The 26,895-nt window shown below is 38.1% G+C and overlaps 1 protein-coding gene and 1 long non-coding RNA gene across 4 annotated transcripts in view; both read right to left on the bottom strand.

Annotated features, from left to right (window-relative positions):
* Positions 1-493: 493 nt before the first annotated feature.
* LOC145589551 (vacuolar fusion protein CCZ1 homolog B-like) lies at positions 494-11,979 on the bottom strand. 2 transcript variants are annotated; one of them, XM_081646165.1, is made up of 10 exons: positions 11,492-11,979; positions 10,569-10,662; positions 9,603-9,786; positions 9,479-9,517; positions 9,263-9,372; positions 4,881-4,976; positions 4,318-4,767; positions 3,719-3,874; positions 3,232-3,461; positions 494-742 (listed from the first exon to the last, which is right to left on the bottom strand). In XM_081646165.1, exons 1-10 carry the CDS (start codon positions 11,674-11,676, stop codon positions 718-720), a joined length of 1,569 nt encoding a protein of 522 aa, XP_081502291.1. In that variant the 5' UTR covers positions 11,677-11,979; the 3' UTR covers positions 494-717. The 2 variants fall into 2 exon arrangements, with proteins under 2 accessions (XP_081502291.1, XP_081502292.1); XM_081646166.1 differs by lacking the exon at positions 9,479-9,517.
* Positions 11,980-16,647: 4,668 nt separating this feature from the next.
* The window catches only part of LOC145587739 (uncharacterized), a 32,686-nt gene continuing 22,438 nt past the window's right edge, over positions 16,648-26,895 (bottom strand). For both annotated transcript variants that reach the window (XR_014101411.1, XR_014101412.1), the window contains exon 3: positions 16,648-16,833. This is a non-coding gene — a long non-coding RNA (uncharacterized LOC145587739). The remainder of the gene's footprint in view (positions 16,834-26,895) is intronic.

Below are 26,895 nucleotides of genomic sequence, written 5' to 3' on the forward strand. Positions count from 1 at the left end.
CTGATATAACCCAAAATCATTATCTTGTTTCTATTCGTCAAACCCCTTTTTTTTTTTTTCCCAAAGAAGTCCCGCTACGACGGCCCGACAAGTCGATTTCCACGAGGATTACTTTTTTTTTTTTTTATCTGTGTTTATTCTATTATCACTAAATTAAATCACCATAAAAGATAAAAATAACGAAAAGGATAAAATTCTTCCTTTAAACCCACCAAAATCGTTGTTTCCATAAACTTAATGACTTAAATTAATGGGCAGTTCCCACATCAAATATGCTACATTAAGAAACCGCAATTTTCTTTGGTAATTGTTAATTGCGATTAGTATGTGTTTACTGTTTACGACTTGCTGAGCCGAACTCGTACTCTTTTACCTTTGTTGCAGGCCTTGTAGCTGTGCCAAGAACGATGGTGTTCAAAAATGACGAGGATGGAAATAAACAACTTTTCGGCGTTTAATGTACCAATTTATTAAAAATAAAAACACAGATATATGCACAATTAAAACAGCAATAATATTGATCCAACAATGCGAATAGATACCATCAAATACAGAAGTGGACATTTTACAATAAACTAGAAACTATTTGGACATTTATCCACCTATATTCAACAAAAATGTACAAAATATGGTGCCATGATTCTAAGCAAAAGTCTAAAGAATGATACAAGCTTCTTCTCCGCCTCATTTTGTATTTAGCTTCCATGAATATGAACTCTATGAGAAAGTTCCATTGCAATACCTACAATTTCAAGTGAAGAACATGAATAATTGAACATTATAGCAATGTATCACTACAAGTCCCATTAATGTAACATGAAAGTGCAAATATGGGACTTGAAAATGAGGAATTTTATCTAAAGTATTTAGTTCTGCTGTTAGTTAAATTTAGAGAAGCCCTACAACACTACAATGAACTATCACCATGACCAATGAATGGCCAACAAAAGTAAGCAGCCAATGCTGATGAACCACTGAGAAGTCTACACAAGACAACCAGAACAGGGCTGACTAGCTGAGGGTATAACATACTTAATGATTCGTGAAAGACAAAATATATCCACTCCAACCTTTGCCTAACTTGTACCAAAAATAACTTAATACCCAAAAAAGAATGAGAATATGTCCCAAGTAGCAGAGAGAGAAAAACAAACTAAAAACCAAGGTAAGCCGAGAAGGGAGTGACAGCCTGATAACGCAACCATTGAAACAAGTTTGAGAATCATAACATATGAAAAATACCAGTCTCCATGGGTTAAAAATTTTCGCCTGATCATTTCAACTGTTTTAGCCGCCCTCTCACAGAAAATTTCTATATTATGAGCCACACTAAAGCAGCAAGACATACAGGTTTCTTGCCTACTTTAGGATGCATTGGAAGGACGCTTTAATACAAAATGGTAAAGCACTACTCATCGAGTCTATGCTATGTAGATTCTTCTTTTCACCTCAAGTATCTGTGCCCCACCATGGGTATGCACACTAGAATCATACATCTGACATAATAACCGGAGTCCAAGTAACATACTGATGATGCTAGGATAGTTTATCAAGTAATACATATGTGCCCCACCATGGGTATGCACACTAGAATCATACATCTGACATAATAACCGGAGTCCAAGTAACATACTGATGATGCTAGGATAGTTTATTAAGTAATACATATGAAACTAAAACCAAAATGCATCCTTGAACTCTATCATCCAGATAAGATCATCAAGGTAAAATTAAGCTTACTTGCCTACCATTTAGTACCTTCAATGATTTGTTATGCGCTAAGTGGTTGAAAAAATGTGCGAATTGATTAATCACATCCGATGTTCTAAATATTTATGTAATTCACAGTAAGGTGGCCGAAAGCTAATACCCTGCTTTTGAAAATAGTAAGACATGAAGCTAAATCTAAAATAATAAGGAAAAACTGTCAAGAATAATACGACCTTTCGCCTATCTTCCAAGAAAACGACATTTTGATTATCCCAAAATAATATGACCTTTGATGGGCATCCGCTCAAAATAGAATGAAAAATTGGTAACCGGTTTAATGGGTCAACCATAACACATGGCACGTTGTGATTAGTTAGGATTTACTCCCTCCGTCCCCGAAAGAACGACTCTTTTGGCCTGATTTCGCGGGTATTAAGAAAGTTAAATAAAAAGAAGTAAAAGTGTATTGGAAAGATAAATTTACATGGAGTTTGTAAAAAAGTAGAGAGAGAAAGTAATAAAAGTACATGAAAAAACAAAATTTTATATGGAGAATCTAATTTTGCACAAATATTGTTGTAAATTGGTAGGTATTTTAATGCAAATGGGTCAATCATTTTGGAACTAAAATTAGGCCAAAAGGGTCGAACTTTTGGGGATGGAGGGAGTAATATTTTAATTTTTAAATTTCCTTTTTAACAAAATGGATTTTAACTTTATTTTTTCAATTTAAAAAAAAAAAAAAAAAAAAAAAAAAACTTCCCCTATCAACCCCTCCCCTTTCCCGTCAACTGTCATACACCTCCCCCTAGGCCCCTACCTACTCATAACTTATCAGTCATCACTCCTCACCCAAATACTAGCACTTCCCTCATAATCACCCCCTTCCTTTTCTTAGTTTTTTTTTCCCTTAAACAGTGGTTTAAGGATTTCAAGCGTAAGGGGGTGGTTTCGTTGGTGAATCTGTTTTGGGGTTTTCGAGGGTGGCATTAGGAGGGTTTTTAATGGTGGGTAGTTTTGTTTGACGGAGGGGGAGGCTGCTTGTGGGTGTTTGTGGGATGTCGTTTGTGTGGTGATGAATGAAGGATGTATGACAGTGATGAAGGCTAGGCAAAATCGTGGCTGGGGGCAAGAAAGTTGTGCGTAAAATGGTGCACTTGGTGGTGCTGTTGGGTGGTGCTCCTGCCAGAATTTATGGAAGGAGAAGATGAAAAGGGGAAAGGTGGAATCAGTTTTTTAATAGTAGTAAAAAAAATTTAAATTATTTTTTTAAGAATTTAATTGTTAAAATTAAATTTAAATGCTATTTTTTTATAAAAAAAACTCTAACCAATCAATATATGACACGTGTCCTAGTTAAACAATTGAACAGGTTACCAAACGGTCATGTTCTATTTTGAGTATATGTCCATCAAAAGTCATATTATTCTGGGATAATCAAAAGCTCATTTTATTTTTGGAAGATGGTCGAAAGGTCGTATTATTCTTGACAGTTTTTCCAAATAATAATTAAAAAATTACCTGTTGCTGAACTTTTCAATGGCATCAGATGCATAAAGAAGTGTTTCGTTGGCTTTCTCCAAAACCACATAGAGCTCTTTTCCTCTCAATATCCGAGCAACAACCCATGAGTTATTTTTGGCCCTGATGCACACTTCCAGGTCTTTATCATGATTTACATCATCATCTTTAGTTCTACTCATTTCCATGTCAACCTCTTCCCTCAGCTTGCACATTGCAACCAAAGATTCCTGGAAATACCAGATAGAATTAAACGAAACAGTATGATTACAATCAAAACTAACCTCATATATAACGCTATGCATAATGGACAGATGCTATGAATTCCACTGTTACTCATATTGTAAGCTTTGATTGGGGTGTTATATTATTTTTTTATTTATTGGGTGGGGGGAGGGGGGAGGTAACTTAAGACAAAGTAAAAGTTATGGGTAAAAAATACTCAATTTAAGTGAATGTAGCACAATTTGTTAGCATCGGAATCTACCTTTGCTAAGGTTGCAGCTTTTGCTGCAGGAGAAGCCCTGGACACGCATCTATCACCATCCACTAACAGATACCGATAACCACTGACATGGTAAGCATTCTCACCTCCCCAACCTTTTGCAAGTTTTTCTTCAACTTTCAAGATCTTTAATGATGCCTATCAGATTTTTAACATAAAATAAACAACATTAAACACAAAGAATTTCGACAATATCAGCATAAGAATGACCTTTAAACAAAATATATTTAAAGAAGGACAAGTCAAAAGCACTAGATTTAAAATTTTATAAGATTACCAAGCTAAATAGGACCAGAAGGAACAAAATTATAGGGGATTAAATAAAAAAAATAACTTAGGAGTAGATCTACATATATGTATGGAAAATTGCATATGAACAAAGACACAGACACAGACACAGTCAATAAATTAATACCAAACAAAAATAGAGAAAAATAATAATAAGCAAACTACCAAAAGATATGGAAAGAGTCACTGATTGTATAATGCAGTATAGTTGCTAGCATTTTTTTTTTTTTTTGGCAACTGACACAAGATATACTCATATTCTTTTAAAATACGGAGCAGAAATAGATACTAACATTCTCCAAAAGCTGCTGCTTCAGCACAGGTATCTCTCTTTCTGCATTATTAATAGAGGTGACAGGAATCAGAAGAATAATGGTGACATTTTTGTGCTGATGTGCACAAAGATACATTCTCTCTTTTGTTTGCTGAAGCCAAACAGTGGGGAATGAAGCATTCATATCTGATCCCCATTGGTTAGTTACAAGAAAACCATCCTTCCCTTTTGACCACTTGCCCTGCTGCAAAGGCCTTGCAATGAGATATCTACTTTCTCCACCAGGGGAGGTATCTCGTGATCCTTGAACTAGTTCTGTAGAAGTGGATGAAGTTGGAAGGATGGATCCTGCTGTAAGATGAGCAGCAGTATTTCCTTTACGTAAATAGGACCATGAGCTACCACTGGCAGATAAAGCACGAGGAGTCATCCTCAAAACAGCATAAGTATATAAGTTGACAGTGTCATCCTGGAAAATCACGTTAGATATTAGCATTCTAAATATATTTGGCGTGCTGTGATGTACCCAACAAAACTTTTACTGAAAATGATAAAACTAAACAAATTGGAATCAGAAAATACCGGACAAACAGAAGTTGACACCAACAGATCATGAAACAAGACAAGGGAATGGCACCCTGCACTTCCAGCACATGATTCAAGCACTCGTACTAGTGACTGCAAATTGCCCATTTCATTTAGGTAAGAGTAGGTAGTTACATCAAAAGGGGAAATTTAAAAAACAAAAGAAAAAGGGAACAATAACCCATTGTTCAAATTTATTTCGCATTTATCGGCAGAAGCATGCATATTTGATGATATAAATAAACAAGCCAATACTCCAGCATCAAAAACAATATTTAATACCCACAACAAACAAACCAAATATGAACGAATTGATAGTTACTCCCTCCAGCCACATAATCTTCTTGTGCTCCTTCTAAGAATGTCTACAAAAAATCTTCTAGTTACTTAAAATTATTATTATACCCTCTCAATCCATGTGATGTGGACCTCTCCACTCTCTCTCTCTGGAACTCTATTCATACTCTACATTCTACATTATGCGGCTTCTCTTACCCACTACCTATTATTTACTTTTTATTTTCCCACCATATACTAAAAAATCAACCCACTCTACTAAATCCTAAATTTGTGTGTCCAAATCTAACAGGAAGATAATTTGAAGACAGGAGGAGTAAAAAAAGATAATCCCTAAGTCTTGAAACCTGCATATACAGTAATAATTGTGAAGAAGTTGACACCCAAAACCAGAAAGTGTATGTAGTTCCCACATGGAACAACCAAATTAGTAAGGTGATCAGTATTGAACAAAATTATAGAAGACTATCTATAGCATCTCATACCTCATTTATAAAGGGAAATCAAAAAACACTTTCCATGCACGCCATTATTACATCAGTCTGCATCAGTGTAACCACAAACATGGTATGGACCCCTGATTTTGAACCAAATTTGATAGACTAAGTGATAATACAACCCAATTAGGTGAACCCTGCGACCAGGTTCAACAAGCCTATGACCTGCATTGATGAAGATTTTTATTTATGATTCATTTCCGTTCCTAGGTGTACTCAATTTGTTACGCGTACCAATTAGTGTTCTCGTTCCCGTATTCAAATCATATCATACCGCAAACCATGTAGCATTGGTCATTTGGTCTGCATACTTGCTTTACCACAACACTTTGCACGCAAGTAAAACCTGCACCACTTGTCAACGAAGCCAAAGGGTTTGCTACTTTAAGCTTAGAATTATAGCATTCCAAAACTATTGCAAGGGTTCAATGTCCTTTCTACTTTTTTTAAGAAATAATAGACCAATCAAGAATTTTACAATGTATGGCCCAACATGGACAGCCTTTATACTTGCAGGTTGCAGATCTACCTATTTGACCCCATCTTTTTTCATTGGCTGCAAGAAGTTTCTGAAAATCTTCTGAAACTCAAGGACAGTAGGCCCATTTCTCTTGAAAGTTAAAAGTCAGAGTTCCAGGTCAAATTAAGAAATTTCAGGAACTCAACTAAGTAACAAGCCATGTAGCATCAATACAGACAACAGAGATAAACGAGAAAGCTGATGAAAAAACAGCAAATCCAAAATTTAAAAAACATATCGATTATTAATATCTATCTATTCTTACTTAAAGTTTCTCAAACAATAAGTCTGTGAATTTTTCCTTTTTTTTACAATTATTGCAGAAATTAAACCGCTAAAAATATTTGAGGGTTAAAGGCCAAAGCTTTAGAATTAGACAAGTAAAAAGTAAATAAATAAATAATTGATGAGTTACCCATTAACTCGTATAATTTGAGATTACATAACAACAGGCAAAGAGGCCAAGAGGGTAGTGAAAGAGTCAAAGACAATAAGAGGTGTACTACTTACATACAAGCTGTGTTGCATTCAAGTGTGAAATTTTTACATTTATTCAGTAATCGGTATTCCCACGGGGGGTGAGAAAGATAGAGCCTCAAAAAAAAAAAATGTTGGATTCACTACTCAACCCTAATCTCAATGTTTGATGAATACTTGGGAGTTTGGAATGAATAAGTTATCGATTTCTTTTATGGGTAAACAGTTCAATTTAGTACCTGGGGACACACATACACCCAATTACCATCCCCAAGAAGTAATGGGATCTACATACTCTTTGGGACGTCCTGGGGAAGTATTTTCAACGTAATTGTCCCTTCCCCGTCTACAGTACAGGATACACTCTATAACAGGCGTACTCATGCTTCATAGGTAACAAGTGCCATTGATCATAAACTTACATGCCCTGACTACTTTACAGATTACAAGGCCACTCTATTGCCATTGACAATAATTTACATGCCTTGACTGCTTTAAAGATTACAAGGCCACTCCATAGGTAACAAGTGCCATTGATCATATATAAACATGCCTGACTGCTTTATAGATTACAAGGCCACCTCATCCAGTGTGCAATTTCATGTACATATAGCATAAGTTATTGATGGTTCGGTTGAGCAGAATCAACCGATCATAACATCCTGCAAACTCAGTCCCACAGGTGAGCGCAGCAAGCAAATGCGCAAACGAGGATCAGTCACAGCATCATACCATCTGATAGCACTGATGCTTCAAGCAAGGGGCCCAACAAGGGAAAGGCGTAGGGTAAAATTAATGCACCAATAAACCTACCAATCAAACAGTTTGTACGCCTAAAGCATAGAATAAAAATTGCAAATAACTGACTAGCTAGTAGCTACTAAACAGAGAATAAGTCAAAGCTAGGTCACTATGATAATAATTTTGTCCATTGTAATCAACACACCTAAGATTTGACAAGCTGGTCATTTTTCAAGCTAGACCAAAATGCATGGGGAGAAGTTCCCGGTATAGCATATAATCCTCAAAAAAATTTGGATAAGAGTTTCCCAGCATTTGGAACTATTCGAGAAAGGAACAGCCAAAAGAACAGTTAGAACCTTGGGCACAAGAAACATGTCCTGCATAACTTTTCTGGAGAACCCTTAATAAAAAATAGAATTTGAAAGATATATCCAGAGGATCCTTAGCAACAACAATCAAAGCCTTAATCCCAGAAATGGGATCGGCTACAACCAGGATATACTTCCTCTTTGGTAGAAGAACTAGATAATCTTTAGCTTCATAGAAAAGAAATTGTCAGTGCTTACAGGCATGATTATCCCAGTTCCTGCACGGTGAAATACTAATTGATGATGATACGAAAGATATACAAAAGGATTTAATATATTCATGGTTGAACACATATCAAAGTTAGGGCAGACAGGACTACAATTAGAGCTTTTGAATGAAGAGGGAAGGCTTTAATGACCCCTATTGTTGTCACCACTTAACAATAGAGACCACAGGGAGAGCAGAAACTGTTCCTAAGCTGAAAAGACGGAAGAAACAGATCAGAGGCTCCACAGGGAGCAAGGGGGGTTGGCAGACTTTACGGATTGGATGGGTATAGGAGATTTTGTATGACAGAAAGACAGAAAGAAAGAAAGACAGACAACAAGAAGTGTCGTTCAAGTGTCAGTTCAGATAAGAGATTGGTAATCAATGGCTCGGGTTCTTACAACTTTAGAAGAACCTTAGTGAACAACTGCACATGAGGCCACCTACTACAACCCCAAAATACCTATTCCTTCAATCGGGGTCGCATACAGTCCTAACCATCACTTGTATCCGCCACACTGGTCCAGGTTAAAGAAACCTTGGGCTTTACTCCACATTACATATCTTCATTCTTACCTTCACCTTAACCGATCAAAGTTCCTCATCTCTCAATCTCTCATCTACTATTAACCTGTTTTTCCATCTGTATTCCATATGAATGTTATCCCCCATTTATTTTTTGGGTAAAAGGATAAAACTAAGCACTACTGATGGAATCAATAGAAAAAGTGAGGAAGACCAGCCATTGCAGACATCCCCCCACTCATTGAACATCCTATTACAGTATTACTCAAACACTATACATGTTATGATACATCCAAACATTTACAAAAGATTGAAGTAGGCAACTAAGGCAAGTAGCACTATATGGCCAGTTTTTCACAAAAATCATTATAGCAGTATTTCTAGAACTAGAAGTAAAGATTGGGCTTCTTTTAAGACTTCTTTAATCAGGTTTAATTAATTTTAGGATTACGATGATATAAGAGAATTGATTTGTCACTGCCTAGGTCCTAGAAAATAACAGGTGAGCTTTTCCTGCCAGATGATGCAGTACACATCACCTGTCACTGATTCAGGACCAATTTCTGATCCTAAGGCTGAGACAGATGATAACTCAGAATAAGATAAGCTACATTTAAAATCCATCACCACCAATGAACAAAATAATTCAATTATATCAATCTAGGACGCATCAGATGAAGCAATAATTAAGAAAGAGTTAGGAATCTCTTCAACTATAAAAAATAAATAACCCAATTACATACCTGAATTTCTATTGCAGCCTCACGTCCTACAGTCAACATCTGCACAGTTCCTCTTTCTTGTAAAGAATCATGGAAGGATGGTAGTTGGAGTTTCTTTCCAGCAAGGAAATCTGCCTCAAAGAGAAAATTTTAAGTGAGGCACGAGGTAAGCAACTTCAGCACTATGCCACAATGGCAGAAATCCAATGAAGAATGACACAGGAACTTCAGCATTACCCCAGCAGCAGAAATCCAAAGCATACCGTTTTTGACATGCTGACAATTAGTAACTTAAAATAAATTTTTACAACTTAAGACAGTAGAAAGACAATCTCAATTTTATAAAAGAATCAGGCCTTACCAAACAGATAATCAGTGATAAAGGAGAATAAATGTGAGCGGGTAAGTGCTCCAGTAGATTCCTTGTCAAGCATTGCTCTTATGGATCCATTGAACATTACAAACAGAGAATGCACTTCTTTAAGCATTCCCCTTAGGGCCTCGATACGCCATATACCTTCCAACTCCTTATTCTTTTCCACTACCTAGAACAGACAAAACCACAGAATAAATATAGTGGATACTGAACACACATAGTATATGAAGCTGTTGGATATTCAAATTTCCATTCTGTTGGCCTCATCGTGGGATGAATTCATTGTCCTTTCTCTTAATGCCCCAATGAAACCCATATATGATGGTAAAGTTACGTATTTATAATATGCTAAAGTAAAATGGCAGTAATGTCAGCTTTTCCTTTATTTTTAATCTACAAGTCTACCATATGATAATAATAATAAGCATGTATAATAAATTAATTTGATAAAACACATTTCCACTATTAGAAAGAAATATTCAAAAAAATTGTAACATTACACCAAGGGGTGGAGAAAAAAATGAAAAAAGGCACCAAGTGAAATCATATATATTCTCAATTGTGGAAAGATGGGACAAATTGACTATAAACCATGATAGAGGGAGTGTTTTCCTCTCTTACTCATATCCCTTTCCCCAATATCTCCAACAATCTAAGTACAATCTGTCATCACCAGCATCTCCAACAATCAAAATACAATCTACAGGGTACAAGCTCTAAACCCAATACTGGTATATTTGTATTCAACTTAAGTAGTTAAGCATTATTATCAGTACACAACAATTAAGTTTATAACAAACAACAAATCAAGTCTTAGCTCTTAGCCTACCACAAGCTTCTAGAGATAGATTCCTCATCACCCAAGCAGAAACAAAGGCCCACCTCACAATAATAAAAGTCATACAAGTCAATTGAAAGGGATATTTATTAGTAAAAACACAATATACATACCATCACCATCCAAACGTCAGGCTCTGCTTCATAGAAAACATGGGAATGCCTCTCAGCCTCGATGACTTCACAAGCAGCATCTGGAGAGAAGATTCTACAGAAAAGATAGAAATTTTGCTACTGGTGAGCAGAAAACTCTATGCATACGATCAGATCATACCAAAAAATTAACACTCATCACATCAAGTTAGCATGTACATGCATTCGACTACACTAACTTCATACATACAATCTCAAAAAGAATGTAAAAAAACAAAACTCTTGAACAAATCAGTGCAGACATCAGCAAACACAAACTCCATTTCCATTTTACTCCACAAGTAAAAAAAAAAAAAAAAAAAAAAAAAAAAAAAAAAAAAAAAAAAAAAAAAAAAACATCAAACCTTAAACAACTTTAACAATCAGCCTATACCCATTAACAAACTCAAATTATTTGCAGAAATGAATACCCTTCTAAACTATACACGATGTGGTCTACTTCGTAATTCCCCCAATTATTTGTAGAAAAGAACACCCTTCTAAACTATACACAGGATTGCCTACTTCGCAATTCCCCCAGCTATTTGTAGAAAAGAATACCCCTATAAATTACACACAGTATTGCCTACTTTGCGATTTCCCCAGTTATTTGTAGAAAAAGAAAACCCCTCTAAATTATACAAGGTATTGCCTACTTAGCAATTCCCCTTTTATTTGTAGAAAAAGAATACCCCTCTTAAATTATACTAGCACAGTATTGCCTACTTTGCAATTTCGAAAAGAATACCCTCTAAATTATACACAGCAATTTCCCCAGTAATTACAATCGTAATTACAATCATAACACACAAGGTAACAATCATCAAATACAATACACATATCAATTCCGCAAACCAAAGCAAATTAGGTTGAAGCAAACAAGAAATGCAAGAGCAATAACTAACCTTGTGAAGGTGATCAAACCTTCACTAAGCCCAATCACAGAGAGTTGATCAGTCAATGGCAATTCGGAGGGATAGAAATACAGAATTTTTTCAACCTCTTCACCTTCTCGCTGACCCCTTCGCAGGTCAAACACACACAATTTCACGGCGTCAGCTGAGATCGTCGCAGTTGAGTAAAGCCCCATTATTCGAAATCACTCTTGCCCCAAAAATTATGCAAAATTCAGCAAATTAAACCATGAAAAAGTTAGGGTTTTAGCAGTGTTGAATCTACTCCAACAAGGGAGGAAGATTATTAGATTAAGATTGATTCACAGTCATGTCAATAAGAAATGAGAAATTTTTGCATGAAATATTATAATTTCAAAAGAAAAAAGAAATTTTGGCGATCTATGTTGCAATTATGGTATATCGATCCATGTTGCAAACACCCCTGCTACCAGCGAAAGCACTTGCTTCACATTTAATAGTGGTTTAATTTTTTATTTTATCTTACTAATACCCAAATCCCAAATTTATACATATTGATACCACTTAACGGATTTCGTTAAGTAAGACCCATTATTTCATAACGAATTCCGTTAAGTGAGTCCCATTATTTCATTAAATAAAAAAAAATAAAAAATAAATAAAAAAAAACCTTTTAAAAAAAAATTCCCAGCCACCTCCCATCCCCGTCAGCCACCCTCCCCCCTCCCCGTGCCGGCGCCCAAACGTCGTTCTCTCGACGCCAGCGAACCCCAGACCTCGGCCGACGCACCAGAATCCCTTGCGCGACACCGTTGCTCTGCCCTAGCCCCTAACTCCTTTCCCTCCCAAGAAATCCTAATATAACCCCTCTCCTACCCTTGAAACCTCCCAATTGCTCCTCGCACATCCCCGAAACAGGATTTTCGAGGGTGGAGGAGGAACGATTTGGGGGTTTTAAAGGTAGGGGATGGGTTTTTCTAGGGTTTCGTGGGCTTTGGGATTGTGGTTAGGGGTAAGGAGGAGAGGCGATAGTGTGCGACGCGGTGGCTGGGGTCGTACCAAAGAAGAGAGAAAAATTGATGGCGACTTTGGGATGGGTGGGGGATGTAGTGGTGGTAGTCGCCAGGGGAAAGGCTTAGCGACGTCGAGGGGAAGGGGTTGGCCGGTTGTCGGGGAGGGGAGGGGGGTGGCAGTGAGGTTTCGGGGCAGCGTTGTTGGGGAAAGGGAGGTTGGACGGTGCCACGGTGGCAATGAGGATGGCTGAAGATGGAGCAGTGGCAGTGTGGTGACTTGGGTGGCTAGAAGGTGGCAATGAGGTGGCTCGATGATGGTTGGGCCCCACTAGCAGAAAATTGTTTACATTACTATTAAAAAAAAAAATTATTTTCTCTCCCATATACATCAACCAATCAAATAATTTCCGACATCTTCCTCTTAATCATGAACCAAAAAAAAATTGTTCACGTTACCATTCACCTACCCATCTCAATTTATCTTTTACATACATACGAGTAGAGCCGGCAATCCTGACCCGACTCGTGACCCGAAATTGACCCAAAAACGTAGACCCGAAGTTGACCCGAACACAAAGCTGACCCGACCCGACTCATACCTGACCCAAAGGGGAGTTGACCCAAACTTGATCCGATACCCGAATACCCGACCCGATACCCGAATTAACCGGACCCGAAACCCGAAATGACCCGACACGATTTTGACCCGAATTGATTGACCCGAACGGACACGAAACCCGAAGTGACCCGATCCAAAATTAAATACATACTCAAAACGACCTAACTGATTTAGGGCTTAATTACTTTACCCAAATATACACTTATCAAAATTAACCTAAATTAAACAGTATAGTATTGTGTGTATAATATTGTTGAAATGTGCGTGTAATTTAATACTCGTAATTCATAAAGAGTTCCATTTGATTAAGAACACTAGTTATTGTTATTATTACTATTACTCTTAGCTTCTTCTTTTAAGTGTTATGTTGAATTTTTTTCCACTATTCACTTTATCTAATTTGAATTTTGACCAATTCCATGATAGTGATCATATATATGAAACAAACACGAGACATAAGCTACTAGTGTAATTAAAGTGTGGTCCATCATGTGATTACAATGTGACAAAAAATTATGTGGGGTCACCTACTCCACTCACCTATCTTTTTCTTCCTTTCTCTCTTCCATGTTATTTAACTACTTCCTCCGTTCTATTAATATTGCAACAAGGATGAAATTACGCATCCCAAAACACATTTTATATGCTAAATATCTATAATTGTGTAAGAGTAAAAATTATAAAAAGTTGATATTGTGAAAGTATTTTATGAGACGAATCCAACAAGATCCCACATGACTATATTTTGATTAACGTATAAATCATATTATTTGGTCAAACAAGAGTGATGAATAGTGCAAATAGTCCATTGTTGCAATATTAATAGAACGGAGGAAGCATATTTTAGGAAAAATTGAAAAGAATAATCCCACATTTCACCCATCTGTTCAAAATAATCCCACCTTTTCGAATTCCAGAAATAATCCCACCTTGTAACCACCGCAAATACCACCCGAAACCCCACCTAAATTAGTCGATGTTTGGGATCGGCAACGACATCACCAATGTGTTGTTTTGGGGTTGAATTGGAGCTTGTGGCTTCGATTTGTGGGGATAGCCCATCATGGTGGTTGGAGATGGTGGTAGCGATGTTGCTGGCTGCGATTTTGAAGGTTGTTGCGCTGGGAGGTTGGGGTAATTGTGGAGTTAGTGCAGTGGTGTTGTTGTGGGGTATGTTGGGTGAATTTGGAGGTGGTGCAGTGGTTGATTTATGCGGCAACAACTGATTTGGAGATGGTGCGGTGGGGTTGTTGGTATGGCTAGGCGAAGCCCGGGAGTTAAGAGGGGTTGTGATTGGTGGCGATTTGGTGTGTGTGGGTTCGGTGGTGGTGTGTTGTGGTGGCAGCAACTGTAGAGGAAGGTGAGACTGTTGTGATGGTGGTAAGGGGCGGCGACAGGGGGTTGTGATGGTGGTGATAAAGGGGGTGGTCGTGGGGCTAGGAGAATTTTTTATTTTTTAATTGTTTTGTTTTTATTTTAAATTATTTAAAATTAGGACCAATTAGAAGGTGACACGTGTCAAGTCACTTTCTAAAACAGGTTACTAATATCATAAACTGGTAAAAGGATCATTTTAAGAAGATGGGGTTACACGGTGGGATTATTTCTGGAATTCGAAAAGGTGGGATTATTTTGAACAGATGGGCGAAAGGTGGGATTATTCTTTTCAATTTTTCCTATATTTTAATGTTTCTTATGTATTTGCAAATACATAACAATACTCCATTATTACTTCCTCTTTATTTGAGATATAGGGGTTGGTTCACAAATGGCTTTTTGCAATTTAAATGAACACTAGTTAGTGACCCGGACCTGGGTTTGTTTCTCTTCTTCATATAGATAACATGACAAATAATTACATACATTATATCCTTTTTTAAGAAAAATAAATATAATACCCTTTCTAAATTGGATGCACAAATGAACCATTAAACCACGCACTATTCAACCACCGATCATAAGTAGTGAATAATGAAAAATTTTACACGGACTAACCTTCAGAGCTTTGAGTAACTACAAATTAAATCAAATCAACCAACAAAATCTTATTTTAAGATATAGCAAATCATACATATTACACAATCATCGAATCAGAATGTTACTTACAGCTTAAAACATATATATGAAAGGAATGGTGTCCTTTGAACAAGTGTATTATTCCGATTGAGGGTTCGGAATTATTAGAAAGCTAATTATTCAGTAAGGTCAAGTGATCGGAATGCCTAGCTGAAGGCCGCTTCCGATCAGTAATATTAATGCATAATTAATATTACAACTTAATCTTGACTGAACCCTTCGAGTCATACCCAATCGAGTAACTGAACCGAAACGAAGAATTAATCCGATAGGATTAAATGAGTCAATGCAGTATTACGAACAAAGACGTCGGATTCCGAGCTTAGAGCGTCAAAACCGAGCGTCGAAACTGAGCGTCGTAAGTCGAGTCGAATTCAGGAATCGACGAGGCGAGAAATCAAGCAAACAAAAAGTTATAAGTATAGCCCTTGCCTCAAAATGCCCAGGCAATCCAAGGGCTAGGGGAATATAGCTAGCAATATCTAGAGAAACAAGGTAAGGCTCGGCCGCAAGCTCAATATGCCTAGCATGGATGAGCATGCTGGTCGAGCATGCCTTGTATGCATCGCAAGGCCAACATGGTTGGCCGTACTTTCTAGGCAAGCCGGCAGCCAATCTCACACCGTCGTAAGGCCAGCAGCAAGCCAATGCTCGCTGGGCCTCACGAATGGTCGCACAAGCTGGCTGGGCACAACTAGCGCGAGCAACACCACAACAATAGCAGCCCGAATTGCGTGCGATGCCTGTTGTACGTTCGTGTGGGCTGGCCCAGCCAAGTACCAGGCTGCCAGCAGCATGCCTTTGTGCCCAAGGCTGGGCGTTACCTGGCACGCCGCGGTAGGTGGGCTTGGAGAGCCGGTTTTTTGAGGGTTTTCTTGGGGAGCAAGGGGATGGTGGTCCCCCCTTGTGGTCCTCACCCAACCCTTTGCTTTCCACTTGACTCTTGTTGTTCGTTGATTCATTTGCATTTTAATTAGATTTTTGAATTGAATTAAATTGTAAATTGCCTTTTTACCAACTCTCCCACATTGATGGGAGATTGGAATTCAAGGGCTCCTTTCCCTATAAATACCAATCATTTGGCATTGGGAAAGGGCACTTGAGTTGTGAACTTGAAAGGATCTCCACAAGCGAGAACATTTTCGTTCTAATACTCTTAGTTCTTTTGGTCTGGCCCCGACTAAGCTTCGGGGTAGGGGCCGTTCGGGTCGGGACTTGAGGGTGAGAGTCGTTGGAGGCTTGATGTAATACCTTAAAAATTCCCTTTCTTTAAATACCTTCTAACTCCAAATAAAACTCATTTTTAGGAAATATCCAAAGTATTACCGCCACCGTAATAACGACTAAGGATAATTTTCAAAGTCACACAGCGGAAGACTAACTTTTAAAACTCAAATAAAATAAAGTTTAATAAAATCAACACTTTAAAACCAACTTACATTAAATCATTAACTTGGAACCTTTAAAGGCCCTTAAAACCCAAACTAAGATATCAAAACAATAATTATATGTTAGTGTCAACAATTATATAAATAATCCAATACAATAAATAATAAACAAAGAAACATATAACCCTTTTCGCTCAATCCCATCATGCTTGATATGCTTCTTCTACCTGTACTTCTCTTTATTTCAACCTCACTACTCGCCATATAAATGGGTCACTGTAGGGCCAATCCAAAGAAAAACCAGACACAAACAACAAAGTACGAATCAGCAAAAGCTAAGTACATATGCACCAATAGGAATAATCACACTAACATGAATATCCTAGCAATAGACAATAAATAAATAAATAAATAAATAAAACATGCTTGTCATACAACACAAGTCAACTTACCTTTGACTCATGACTCTACTTTACTTTATTAATATATAGCTTTGCATAACGCATTGAACGAGTTTCCTTCCTTAAAATAGCCTATTAAAAATGGAGCTTCCAATTAGGTAGCTACCCCAATTGGCACCTACTATGTCACCTTGTGACGGAATTCCAGTGCATTAATAATAAGAAAGTACAGTGTCCTGTACCCCTGTAGAAGCTATGCTCAAATATAAAGTCACATAACTCCCCCCATATGGTCATACTCAAGGTATATACGTTCCAAGAGTTTTGGTGCGTATCCTCTTACACTTTACGTGATTTACCAATTTAACTTGTGATGACTCCAACCAATCAATCAAGAACATACATAACAATAATCAACACACACTTCCAATTAATTCTTGAATAAATTAGTGAGCACATACTATTTATTTTAATTAAGGTTCCATGCCTAGTTTTGTGTACAAAATTGTACGATTACTACCTTGGTGCATAAAATGCACTAATAACTTCCTTGACTCAATCTCAACTTATATGAGTGAGTAATAAACTAACTTATTGACTCGACTTCAACTATGTGGGAGAGTAAATAAATAAACTAACTTTTTGACTCAACTCCAATAATAAATGGGTGAGAATAAAATCATGAATCATGCTCAATAAATATAACTTTAGCTCTTTTCAATAAACATAAGCCTTGCTTATTAATTACATGCCTTCTTGATAATGAATAGTAAATAATATAACATGATTCAATTACTTTCAACTTGTATCAAGCTCATAATAATTATTCCAATATATTCACATGCTTACATAGAAGCACTACCACAAAAATAGGAAAAAGTAACGCGCAATACACAACTGTCAAGTTGGACAGGCGTTCTCTAGAATAAAATGTTGGGGTTTGGTGAGTCCGACTCAACGCGAAAACAAACCCAAAACCAAGACCGCACTTGCAATAAATAAAACCATAAATGTAATTAACTTAATGACAAGATTAAGATAATAATAATACCTTTGACGCGTGCTTCGCCCGACCTCGAGGGGCTCTTACTTCGAAAGCTAGCCTAAAAAATACGACGACCTCAACCCACAACTCGAACACCGACTAGGTCCAATGCCTTGAAGTTAGCAAGGCCCGACCGAAAACCTAAGTAATTGAATTCAAAGGTTTTCACAAAGGTGATGCCTTTTTCAACTCTTGAGTTCAAAGGTTTTCACTACTAGTGATGCCTTTTCCAACTCTTACTCAAGCATCATTCCGAAAGCCCCAAGTTGGGTATTTATAGGGAATGATGAGAGTATGATAATCTCTCCCATCAATGTGGGACAATGAGATTTTCACATTTTATTTTAAAGCTAATATAAAATTATTTAAGCAAACTAGTAATAAATCAACAAGTGTCAACCATACATGAGAGAGTAAGTGAGGACCACTTGGAGAGGGGGGGACCAAACTTGCTCCCCACTCCTTCTCCCCAAAACTGGCCAACACATCAAAACTCCTCCAATCATGTCGCGCCACATGGCAGCCCCACTTGGGCACCAAGGCAGCCAAGTGGGCTGCCATGCTTGCGGCTGCCATGCACAGCAGGCCCAGCACAAGCGTGCGGGCTGCTGTTGCTCTTGGCCAGCAAGCCGCACATTCTATGTGCGCGCTGCTGCTGCTCTCGTGCGTGCTCTTGGCTGCGGCACCCATGCTAGCATTGGTGCGCTAGCACGCACCAGCCAGCCAAGGCTCGGCTTGGTGCACATGCTAGCCACCATGCTACGCATTGTGCCCTCTAGCATTCGGTTTGCTTGGGGCACTCCTATGCTAGGGGTATTTTGGGAAATACGTTGATTTATTACTATTTGCACGTTTCGTCTTTTACTATTTTCGACTCGACTTCCGACGCTCGGTTTCGACGCTCTAAGCTCGAATTTCCGACGTCTAAATATTTATTACTCGGTTGACTCATTAATTCCTTCCGAATTAATTCGTCGCTTCGGCTCGTTAGTTGCTTGGGTGTGACTCGAAGGGTTCAGTCAAGATTAAGCTATAATATTAATTATGCATTAATATTACTGATCGGAAGCGGTCTCCACCCAGGCATTCCGATCACTTGACCTCACTGAAAAATTAGCTTTCTAATAATTCTGAACCCCCTATCGAATAATACACTTGTTCGAAGGACGCTATTCCTTTCAATCTCCCACTTGTCCTTCCGGACAAGTGTGCTTTTAGTGTACAACCCTTTTCCTATGTCGCTTAATGCCTCTTCATGAACTATTAGGTAAGTAATTTGTCATCCTTATTACGTCCAGAAGTGTTTCTCGATTCCGAGTCCGACTGTCAATAAACAAATGATTTCTAAAATCCATCCGAGCACGGCCATGCATTTTACAGTCTCGCTCAAAAAGAGGCCTTTTAAACAACAAAGACATCTTCCCTATCGTTAATAGGAGGACATTTCCAGTCTTGTAATGTAGCTTTTCTTACTGAGAGGACCTAGCCACCCGAGTGATGCCGTTATAATCCCCTATTACGGCAGACGTTTGACAATCATCAAAGCAGACTAGTACTCAAACAAGAAAGCTCACAATACTCATGGTCGAGGAAAAAGGTTCCGATAGCAATAATGAGAAGTATACTTATGACGATTTTTAATCTCTTAAAGTATTCTCATAGGTCGATCCAGTATGGTTCTAAACCAATACCTGTGCAAATGATTCGTGACGATCATGTCCTTGTAGCACAAGAAATGGTGCTATAAATCAAACTACACACTAATCTCATATGGTCATTAATTGTCCATTGTTTAAATGACCTCGATTAGGGATAATTTTCGATTATAATATTCAATGTTCACTTAATAGGTGTTTCCTTACCAAGACTGGTCTTGATACCCTATTTTGAATATTCCAAGAATCGAATGGACTCATTATTTAATTCTAAACCACAATTAAATAGCCAACGGAGTGATTTAAATCGCATGAAAAATTTAATTACTCCAAAACTGAATGGTTCATCATAGTGATTTACATTAAAATTGTCCAAAATTAATTAAAACACTAAAATAAAGAAATCAAAGCCAATCTCCGATGTGCCTGATTCCCATTGCCTCAACGTGCTTGTTGTGCTTCACTTGAGGCAAAGGTTTAATCAGTGGATCGGCTACATTGTCATCCGTTCCAACTTTACAAATTCTGATTTCACCTTCTAATTTCCATTCTCTAATCATGTGAAACCGCCGCTTGACATGTTTGACCTTCTGATGTTCTCTTGGCTCTTTGGCCTGAGAATTAGCTCCATTGTTGTCACAATAGAGGTCTATTGGACCCTTGATGGAGGGCACCACACCAAGTTCACCAATGAACTTGCGAATCCAAACTGCCTCCTTAGCTGCCTCAGATGCTGCTAAGTATTCGGCTTCAGTTGTGTAATCTGCAGTTGTGCTTTTCTTAGCACTCTTCCAACTAAACGCTCCTCCATTGAGACAGAATATGTACCCAGACTGTGACTTGAAGTCATCTCTGTTTGTCTGGAAGCTTGCGTCGGAATAACCCTCAACAACTAATTCATCTCTGCCACCATAGACCAGGAATTTATCCTTGTTCCTTTTCAGGTACTTTAGGATATTCTTGGCCGCAGTCCAATGCCCCTCTCCTGGGTCTGATTGGTATCAGCTCGGAGCGCTTAAGGCATACGATACATCTAGCTTAGTACATATCATGGCATACATGATCGTTCCAATAAGAGAAGCATATGGAATCTGATTCATCCTTTCTCGCTCATCAGGTGTCTTTGGACACTGCTTCTTGCTTAGGGTTATGCCATGAGACATGGGTAGGTGACCTCTATTGGCCTCTTCCATTTGGAAACGAGCTAGTACCTTATCAATATAAGTACTTTGACTCAATCCTATCATCCTTTTCGATCTATCCCTATAGATCTAGATGCCTAGTATGTACTGAGCCTCTCCCAAGTCTTTCATTGAAAAACATTTTCCGAGCCAAGCCTTTACAGACTCTAATAACGGAATGTTGTTTCCAATGAGTAATATGTCATCGACATATAAGACTAGGAAGGCGATGCCACTCCCACTGACCTTCTTGTAAACACAAGATTCATCTGGATTCATGATAAAACCAAACTTACTGATGGCTTCATCGAATCGCATATTCCAACTTCTGCTTGCTTGCTTTAATCCATAAATGGACTTCTTAAGCTTGCATACCTTGTCAGCATTGTTTTGGTCGACAAAACCTTCAGGCTGTGTCATACACAGTTTCTTCCAAAATACCATTTAGGAAGGCGGTTTTGACGTCCATCTGCCATTTTTCATAGTTGTAATATGCAGCAATCGCTAGGAGAATCCGAACGGATTTAAGCATTGCGATTGGAGAAAAGGTTTCATCGTAATCAATACCATGAACTTGTCTATAAACTTTTGCTACCAATCTAGCTTTGTAAATGAATACATTTCCATCTTTGTCGGTTTTCAACTTGAAAATCCACTTACATCCGATAGGTGTGTAACCTTCAGATAAGTCAACTAAGTCCCAAACTTGATTTTCAAACATGGAGTCCATTTCAGATCTCATGGCCTCTTGCCATTTAGCAGAGTCGGTGCTTGCCATTGCTTGCTTGTAGGTTGCCGGTTCATCCTGATTCTCGGTTAATACTAAACCAAGATATCTATCAGGTTGAGATCTCGGCTTCTGAGACCTACGTAGGGTAACGGACTGAGCATTTGCATTGCCGGTTCGACTTTGCATATTTTGATCACTTTGACCTTCGTCGACAAATGTTGTTTGAGCACTTTGACTGTCATTCTGATTTTGTTGCTCATCCTCACGAACTTCGTCGAGTTTGATTTTCCTCCCACTTGTCATTTGGAAAGGTGCTCCTTCTCCAAAAAGACACCATCGCGAGCAACAAACACTTTGTTCTCCGATTTGTTGTAGAAGTAATACCCTTTGGTTTCTTTTGGGTAGCCCACAAAGTAAACCTTATCAGATTTGGGATGAAGTTCGTTAGAAATCAATTTCTTGACATATGCTTCGCATCCCCGTATCTTTAGAAAAGACAACCTAGGAGGTTTCTTCGTCCATAACTCGTATGGAGTCTTTTCTACAGCTTTCGATGGAGCACGGTTCAGTGTTAGTGCCGCAATTAAAAGTGTGTGTCCCCAGAAAGAGATAAGAAGATCACTAAGACCCATGGTTGATCGTACCATGTCTAACAAGGTTTGATTTCTCCATTCGGATACTCCGTTCCATTGTGGAGTTCCCGGAGGTGTCAGTTATGAAAGTATATCATGATCTTTCAGATGGTCATCGAATTCTTGGCTCAAATATTCACCACCTCGATTCGATTGAAGGGCTTTGATTTTCTTGCCAAGCTGATTTTCCACTTCACTCTGAAATTCTTTGAACTTGTCAAACAATTCAGATTTACGCGACATGAGGTAGACATAGCTATATCTACTATAGTCGTCCGTGAAGGTGATGAAATATCGATGTCCTTTTTCTTGTGGCGGAGCTCATTGGTCCACATACATCGGTATGTATTAGACCCAATAAGTCGTCTGCTCTTTCTCCCAACTTGGAGAATGGCTGCTTTATCATCTTGCCTAATAAACATCCTTCGCAATTCTCAAAAGATTCTAAATCGAAAGAGTCAAGAACGCCTTCTTGTAGAAGCTTCTTGATGCGTTTGATGTTAATGTGGCCAAGACGACAATGCCACAAGTAAGTTTGATTTGACTCCATGGTCTTAGCTCTTTTGGTATCATAATAAACAATTTTGTCTAAACACACAAAAAGTGTCATTTCCATAAATATAAACAAGACATAAAACAAAAGTCTTGCGATCAAGCTTAAAATGACGTCCAACATCACAAGATCAAAGTATGGTAGATAAAACTCAACAACTTTTAGAATTTAGACAAAACACATGAGATTACAAGCTTTCTTTGGATAGATTATCTTCATCTTCCACTTGTGTACTCATGTCCACTTGAAAAGCGCAGCTCACTTTGTTCCTGAAATAGGAGCACAAAGTGAGTCAATTTTCCGGTATCTAATACCTTATAAATTGCTTGTATTCAAGTGTTAAGATGATACCTGAGATTGAGGCTGCTTTTCCTCTTGCCTTATCTTCCAGATACTCACTACATTCTCTTTTGTAGTGACCTTGCTTACTATAATAGAAGCAGCGCATCTTAGCCTTGTTCTTAAACTCCTTCTTCTTGGGCCTTAGAGAAAACTTAGCCGCCTTGCAAGAACAGGTTTTCTGGAGCTCTTGGACAACTTCCTTGTAGGATAGATTGTTCCGATTGTTGGTAAGTTGCATCTTAATTGCAATGTACCCCGAGTGGAGTGAGCTTAAAAGCATATGAGCCGCTTGCTCATCCTCCACCGGCCTACCAATCAGTTCCAGATGGTTAAATAACCTTGTTATCTTTTGCACATGGGCTTGAAGTGGCATCCCTGGTCTAAGTCTTACACTATAGACCCTGGCCCATACTTCTTGCCTCTCTTTGCTGAGACACCCATCTTGCGATGGGTTGATCCTCATGTTAGAAAGTGACCTAGTCACTTCTTCCACAAGTCCATTATAGTTGCCCCTGTCGCTCTTTGTGACCCTCAGATTGACCACATCTTCTAGAGCCTTGAGGAGTACATCCAGAAGGTAGTTGGAGAATTTCTTCTTCCACTGTTCCGGAATGGAGTTTGCCATGAGTCGAGAGACTCTCTTGCAATCATAACTCCACTCCTCATGAGCTTCAATGCTCATAACCCCTTTTGAGTAGAAAATCGGGATGGGTGTATCCAAGATATGCTCTAGGTAGAAATTGCGGAGGGTCATACGGAGTTCTTCCTCCCATTCCTTGAAGTTCACCAAATTCAAGCTAAATGGTAACTTTTCGGGAAGATCTGGGAATATTAGATTGTTGTCGATAGTTGAAGACATGATTCTACATTTGAAAGAATTTTAATGAAAAACCATTCATGATGCTTAAATAAGATTGAATTTAATTCATGCATATTTCAAACTTATTTAACGTCTTATTTACACATAAAATTGTCCCTATTTTGTGAAAATAAGTCGATTCCAAGATCCAAGAAAACAAAGAGTGACTAAGCATGCTTTGGCTTGTCTTAGCACTCAATCTCCCAAGGTAAGCAACACTTTGCTAATGGCTCCAAGCCACTCTTGGTTGAATAACGCATCTAATGCTCTCTCAATAATTTATTCACTTTTCCACGACATGTTAGGACTCCATCACTCATATTGTTGAGTACAACCAAAACCAACTTGCATACCCGGTATGCCTTATGAGTCAAGGGAGTAGTAGTGATGCCTCGCTTTGGCGTAGCCCATCACTACTCTCAATAGGTCGATAAGTGTTGTTTTGGAATGGCAATTTAACTCAATATTTAGGGACTTAGGGTTTCTATGTTGGTTGATTTAAGTGAACTTAATTAATCATCACAACATTCGAAATCCTAAACGTGCATCTAACATATAATTCATATATAAATGATCATAAATATGTAAAGCATAAGCATTTTGATGCATATTTGGCAGCTAGCATGACCCCTTGAATTCTTCAAGTCTTCAAAAGGTCTTCTTTTGCAACTTCATGGCTTTGTCTTCCAAGAGCCTCCGTCTTCAAGACTTGACCAAAATTATGCAATTACTAGTATCTACGATTAGGACTAATCTAAATATTAAGGTACAAAAATACTCAACGGTACGCAGACCGTATTTAGATTTACAAAAATACATCACGGATCGCAGTCCGTATTTTCTATCCTTATCGGGCCCCACTAGTTGCCATTTTATTAAACCTGTGAGATAATATACATTCCATTCATCCATTCACTATTTGTGAATGGCCCATGCAATTTACAACAATAAAACAAGTAACAACGCATAAACACGCGATAACTAGTAACTAATCTAGGTGGTTAATCCAATTAACACACCTAATTAAAACTAGTCAAAGTTGTTTTAACCGATTATGTAAATAAGCGCAATTAATAACTGAAGCTCCCACTAAATTCAGCATCCAACTTAATTAATCCAATTAATTAAGCCCAAAATTTGCCAAAATTAAATTTTGCCAATGCCGCTCAAAACTGAAGCCTAGCCTCCAAAATTTTAATTAAAATAAACAAGATTAATTAAAATAAATAAAACGGCTAAAATGCAAAATAATATCGCCTTAAAACCGGGGTATATGTGCTAATTAAGGGGAGGTGCACATAGCCGTGACTCATGCTAAGCGTCACACCCATAGCTTAGAATACCGCATACACGTCGACTCTTCTACGGGGCGTGCAAGAACACAAGCCACGGGGCCGCACAAGCTTGCTAGCTCGCAGCACAACCCACACGCACACCCCTGTCGCACTAAGCCACACACTCATAATGCTCGCACACCCTACCGCACCACAGCAGCCATGTGCTGCGCTACGGCAGCAGCACGCACACACGTAGCACAGCCGCAGCATGCTGCTGCTTGGCTGGTGCTGCTGTGGCTGGGCGCGCATGCCACGCACAAGGCTGCACGCAACCATCGAGCAGCCCCTTTGGCGGCCACATGCGGGCTGCTATGCAGCCCGGCTAGCCAAGGGAGGCTTTGCCTCGATTTGCGTGCCATAGCCTCGGGATTTCAATCCCAAATTTTGCGTGACAATTTATTAATTCTAAATTAATTTTAGAACTAATTTTAATGAGAAAAAATTGAAAATTTAAACAAGTCTAACTTAAATAAAAATCATCCAAGTGCATGTAACCAAAATTATTTCCAAGAACCATTCTTTAATAAAATTGGTTTAACTTGGTGCAACAAAATAAAATAGGGCAATTACTCACTATTAATTTAATTAATTTAAATTAACTTTGAGATTTTGACAAAATAAAAGGGAGTTGGGAAAAATGAACATAAGTTCAATAAAGACTCCAACTTTAATACTTGTGAATCCTTGAAAAATTATATCTTCCAATATGAAGATAAACAAATTTCTATCACAAGTTTAAAACTTTATGATTCCAATCAACTTAGAAAATATTAAATCAACAAGGTTTAACAAAAATTTATGGAATTTAGTAACTTTAAAGCTTCAATCACTTAACATAATTAAAGATTGAATCTTTAGTACTTTGAAGCCTCAAAGAACAACAATTTCACACTTAATGCAATTAATTTGCAATTATGTGAAAAATAAACCCAAGCTTTCAAACACAAATTACTACCAAGTAATCATGCCTAAAGAGGTTTAAAATTGCATATATAATATGTATTGAACCAATTACATAACCACCATAAATATGCAATTAATTTTCAAGGTTAGAAAGACTTAAAATTTTTCGTAAAAACGAAAAATCCCTCAAAAAGTGCATTTCTAGTCGTTTTTTTGGCTAAAAACAGAGTCGTATAAAGATTAAACCATTTCCAGAACGCCTTTTCCACCCAAAATTCACTATTTTTGGGTCGAAATCTGGGTTCGGGAGCTGAAGTAAGCTATAATACGGGATTAAAATTAATAAAACGAGCTACTAATCTAATTAGCAACGTAAAACCAGAAAAATTAAGCCATAAAACACCTTGAAAAATAATATGATCTTAAAATAAATGAGCGAGGCTCCGATACCGCTGTTGGGGTTTGGTGAGTCCGACTCATTGCGGAAACAAACCCAAAACCAAGACCGCACTCGCAATAAATAAAACCATAAATATAATTAACTTAATGACAAGATTAAGATAATAATAATACCTTTGACGCGTGCTTCGCCTGACCTCGAGGGGCTCTTACTTCGAAAGCTAGCCTCGAAAATACGACGACCTCCAACGGATGTCCACCCACAACTCGAACACCGACTAGGTCCAATGCCTTGGAGTTA

Source organism: Chenopodium album, chromosome 17, assembly GCF_948465745.1.
Source record: "Chenopodium album chromosome 17, dcCheAlbu1.1, whole genome shotgun sequence".
NCBI lineage: Eukaryota > Viridiplantae > Streptophyta > Magnoliopsida > Caryophyllales > Amaranthaceae > Chenopodium > Chenopodium album.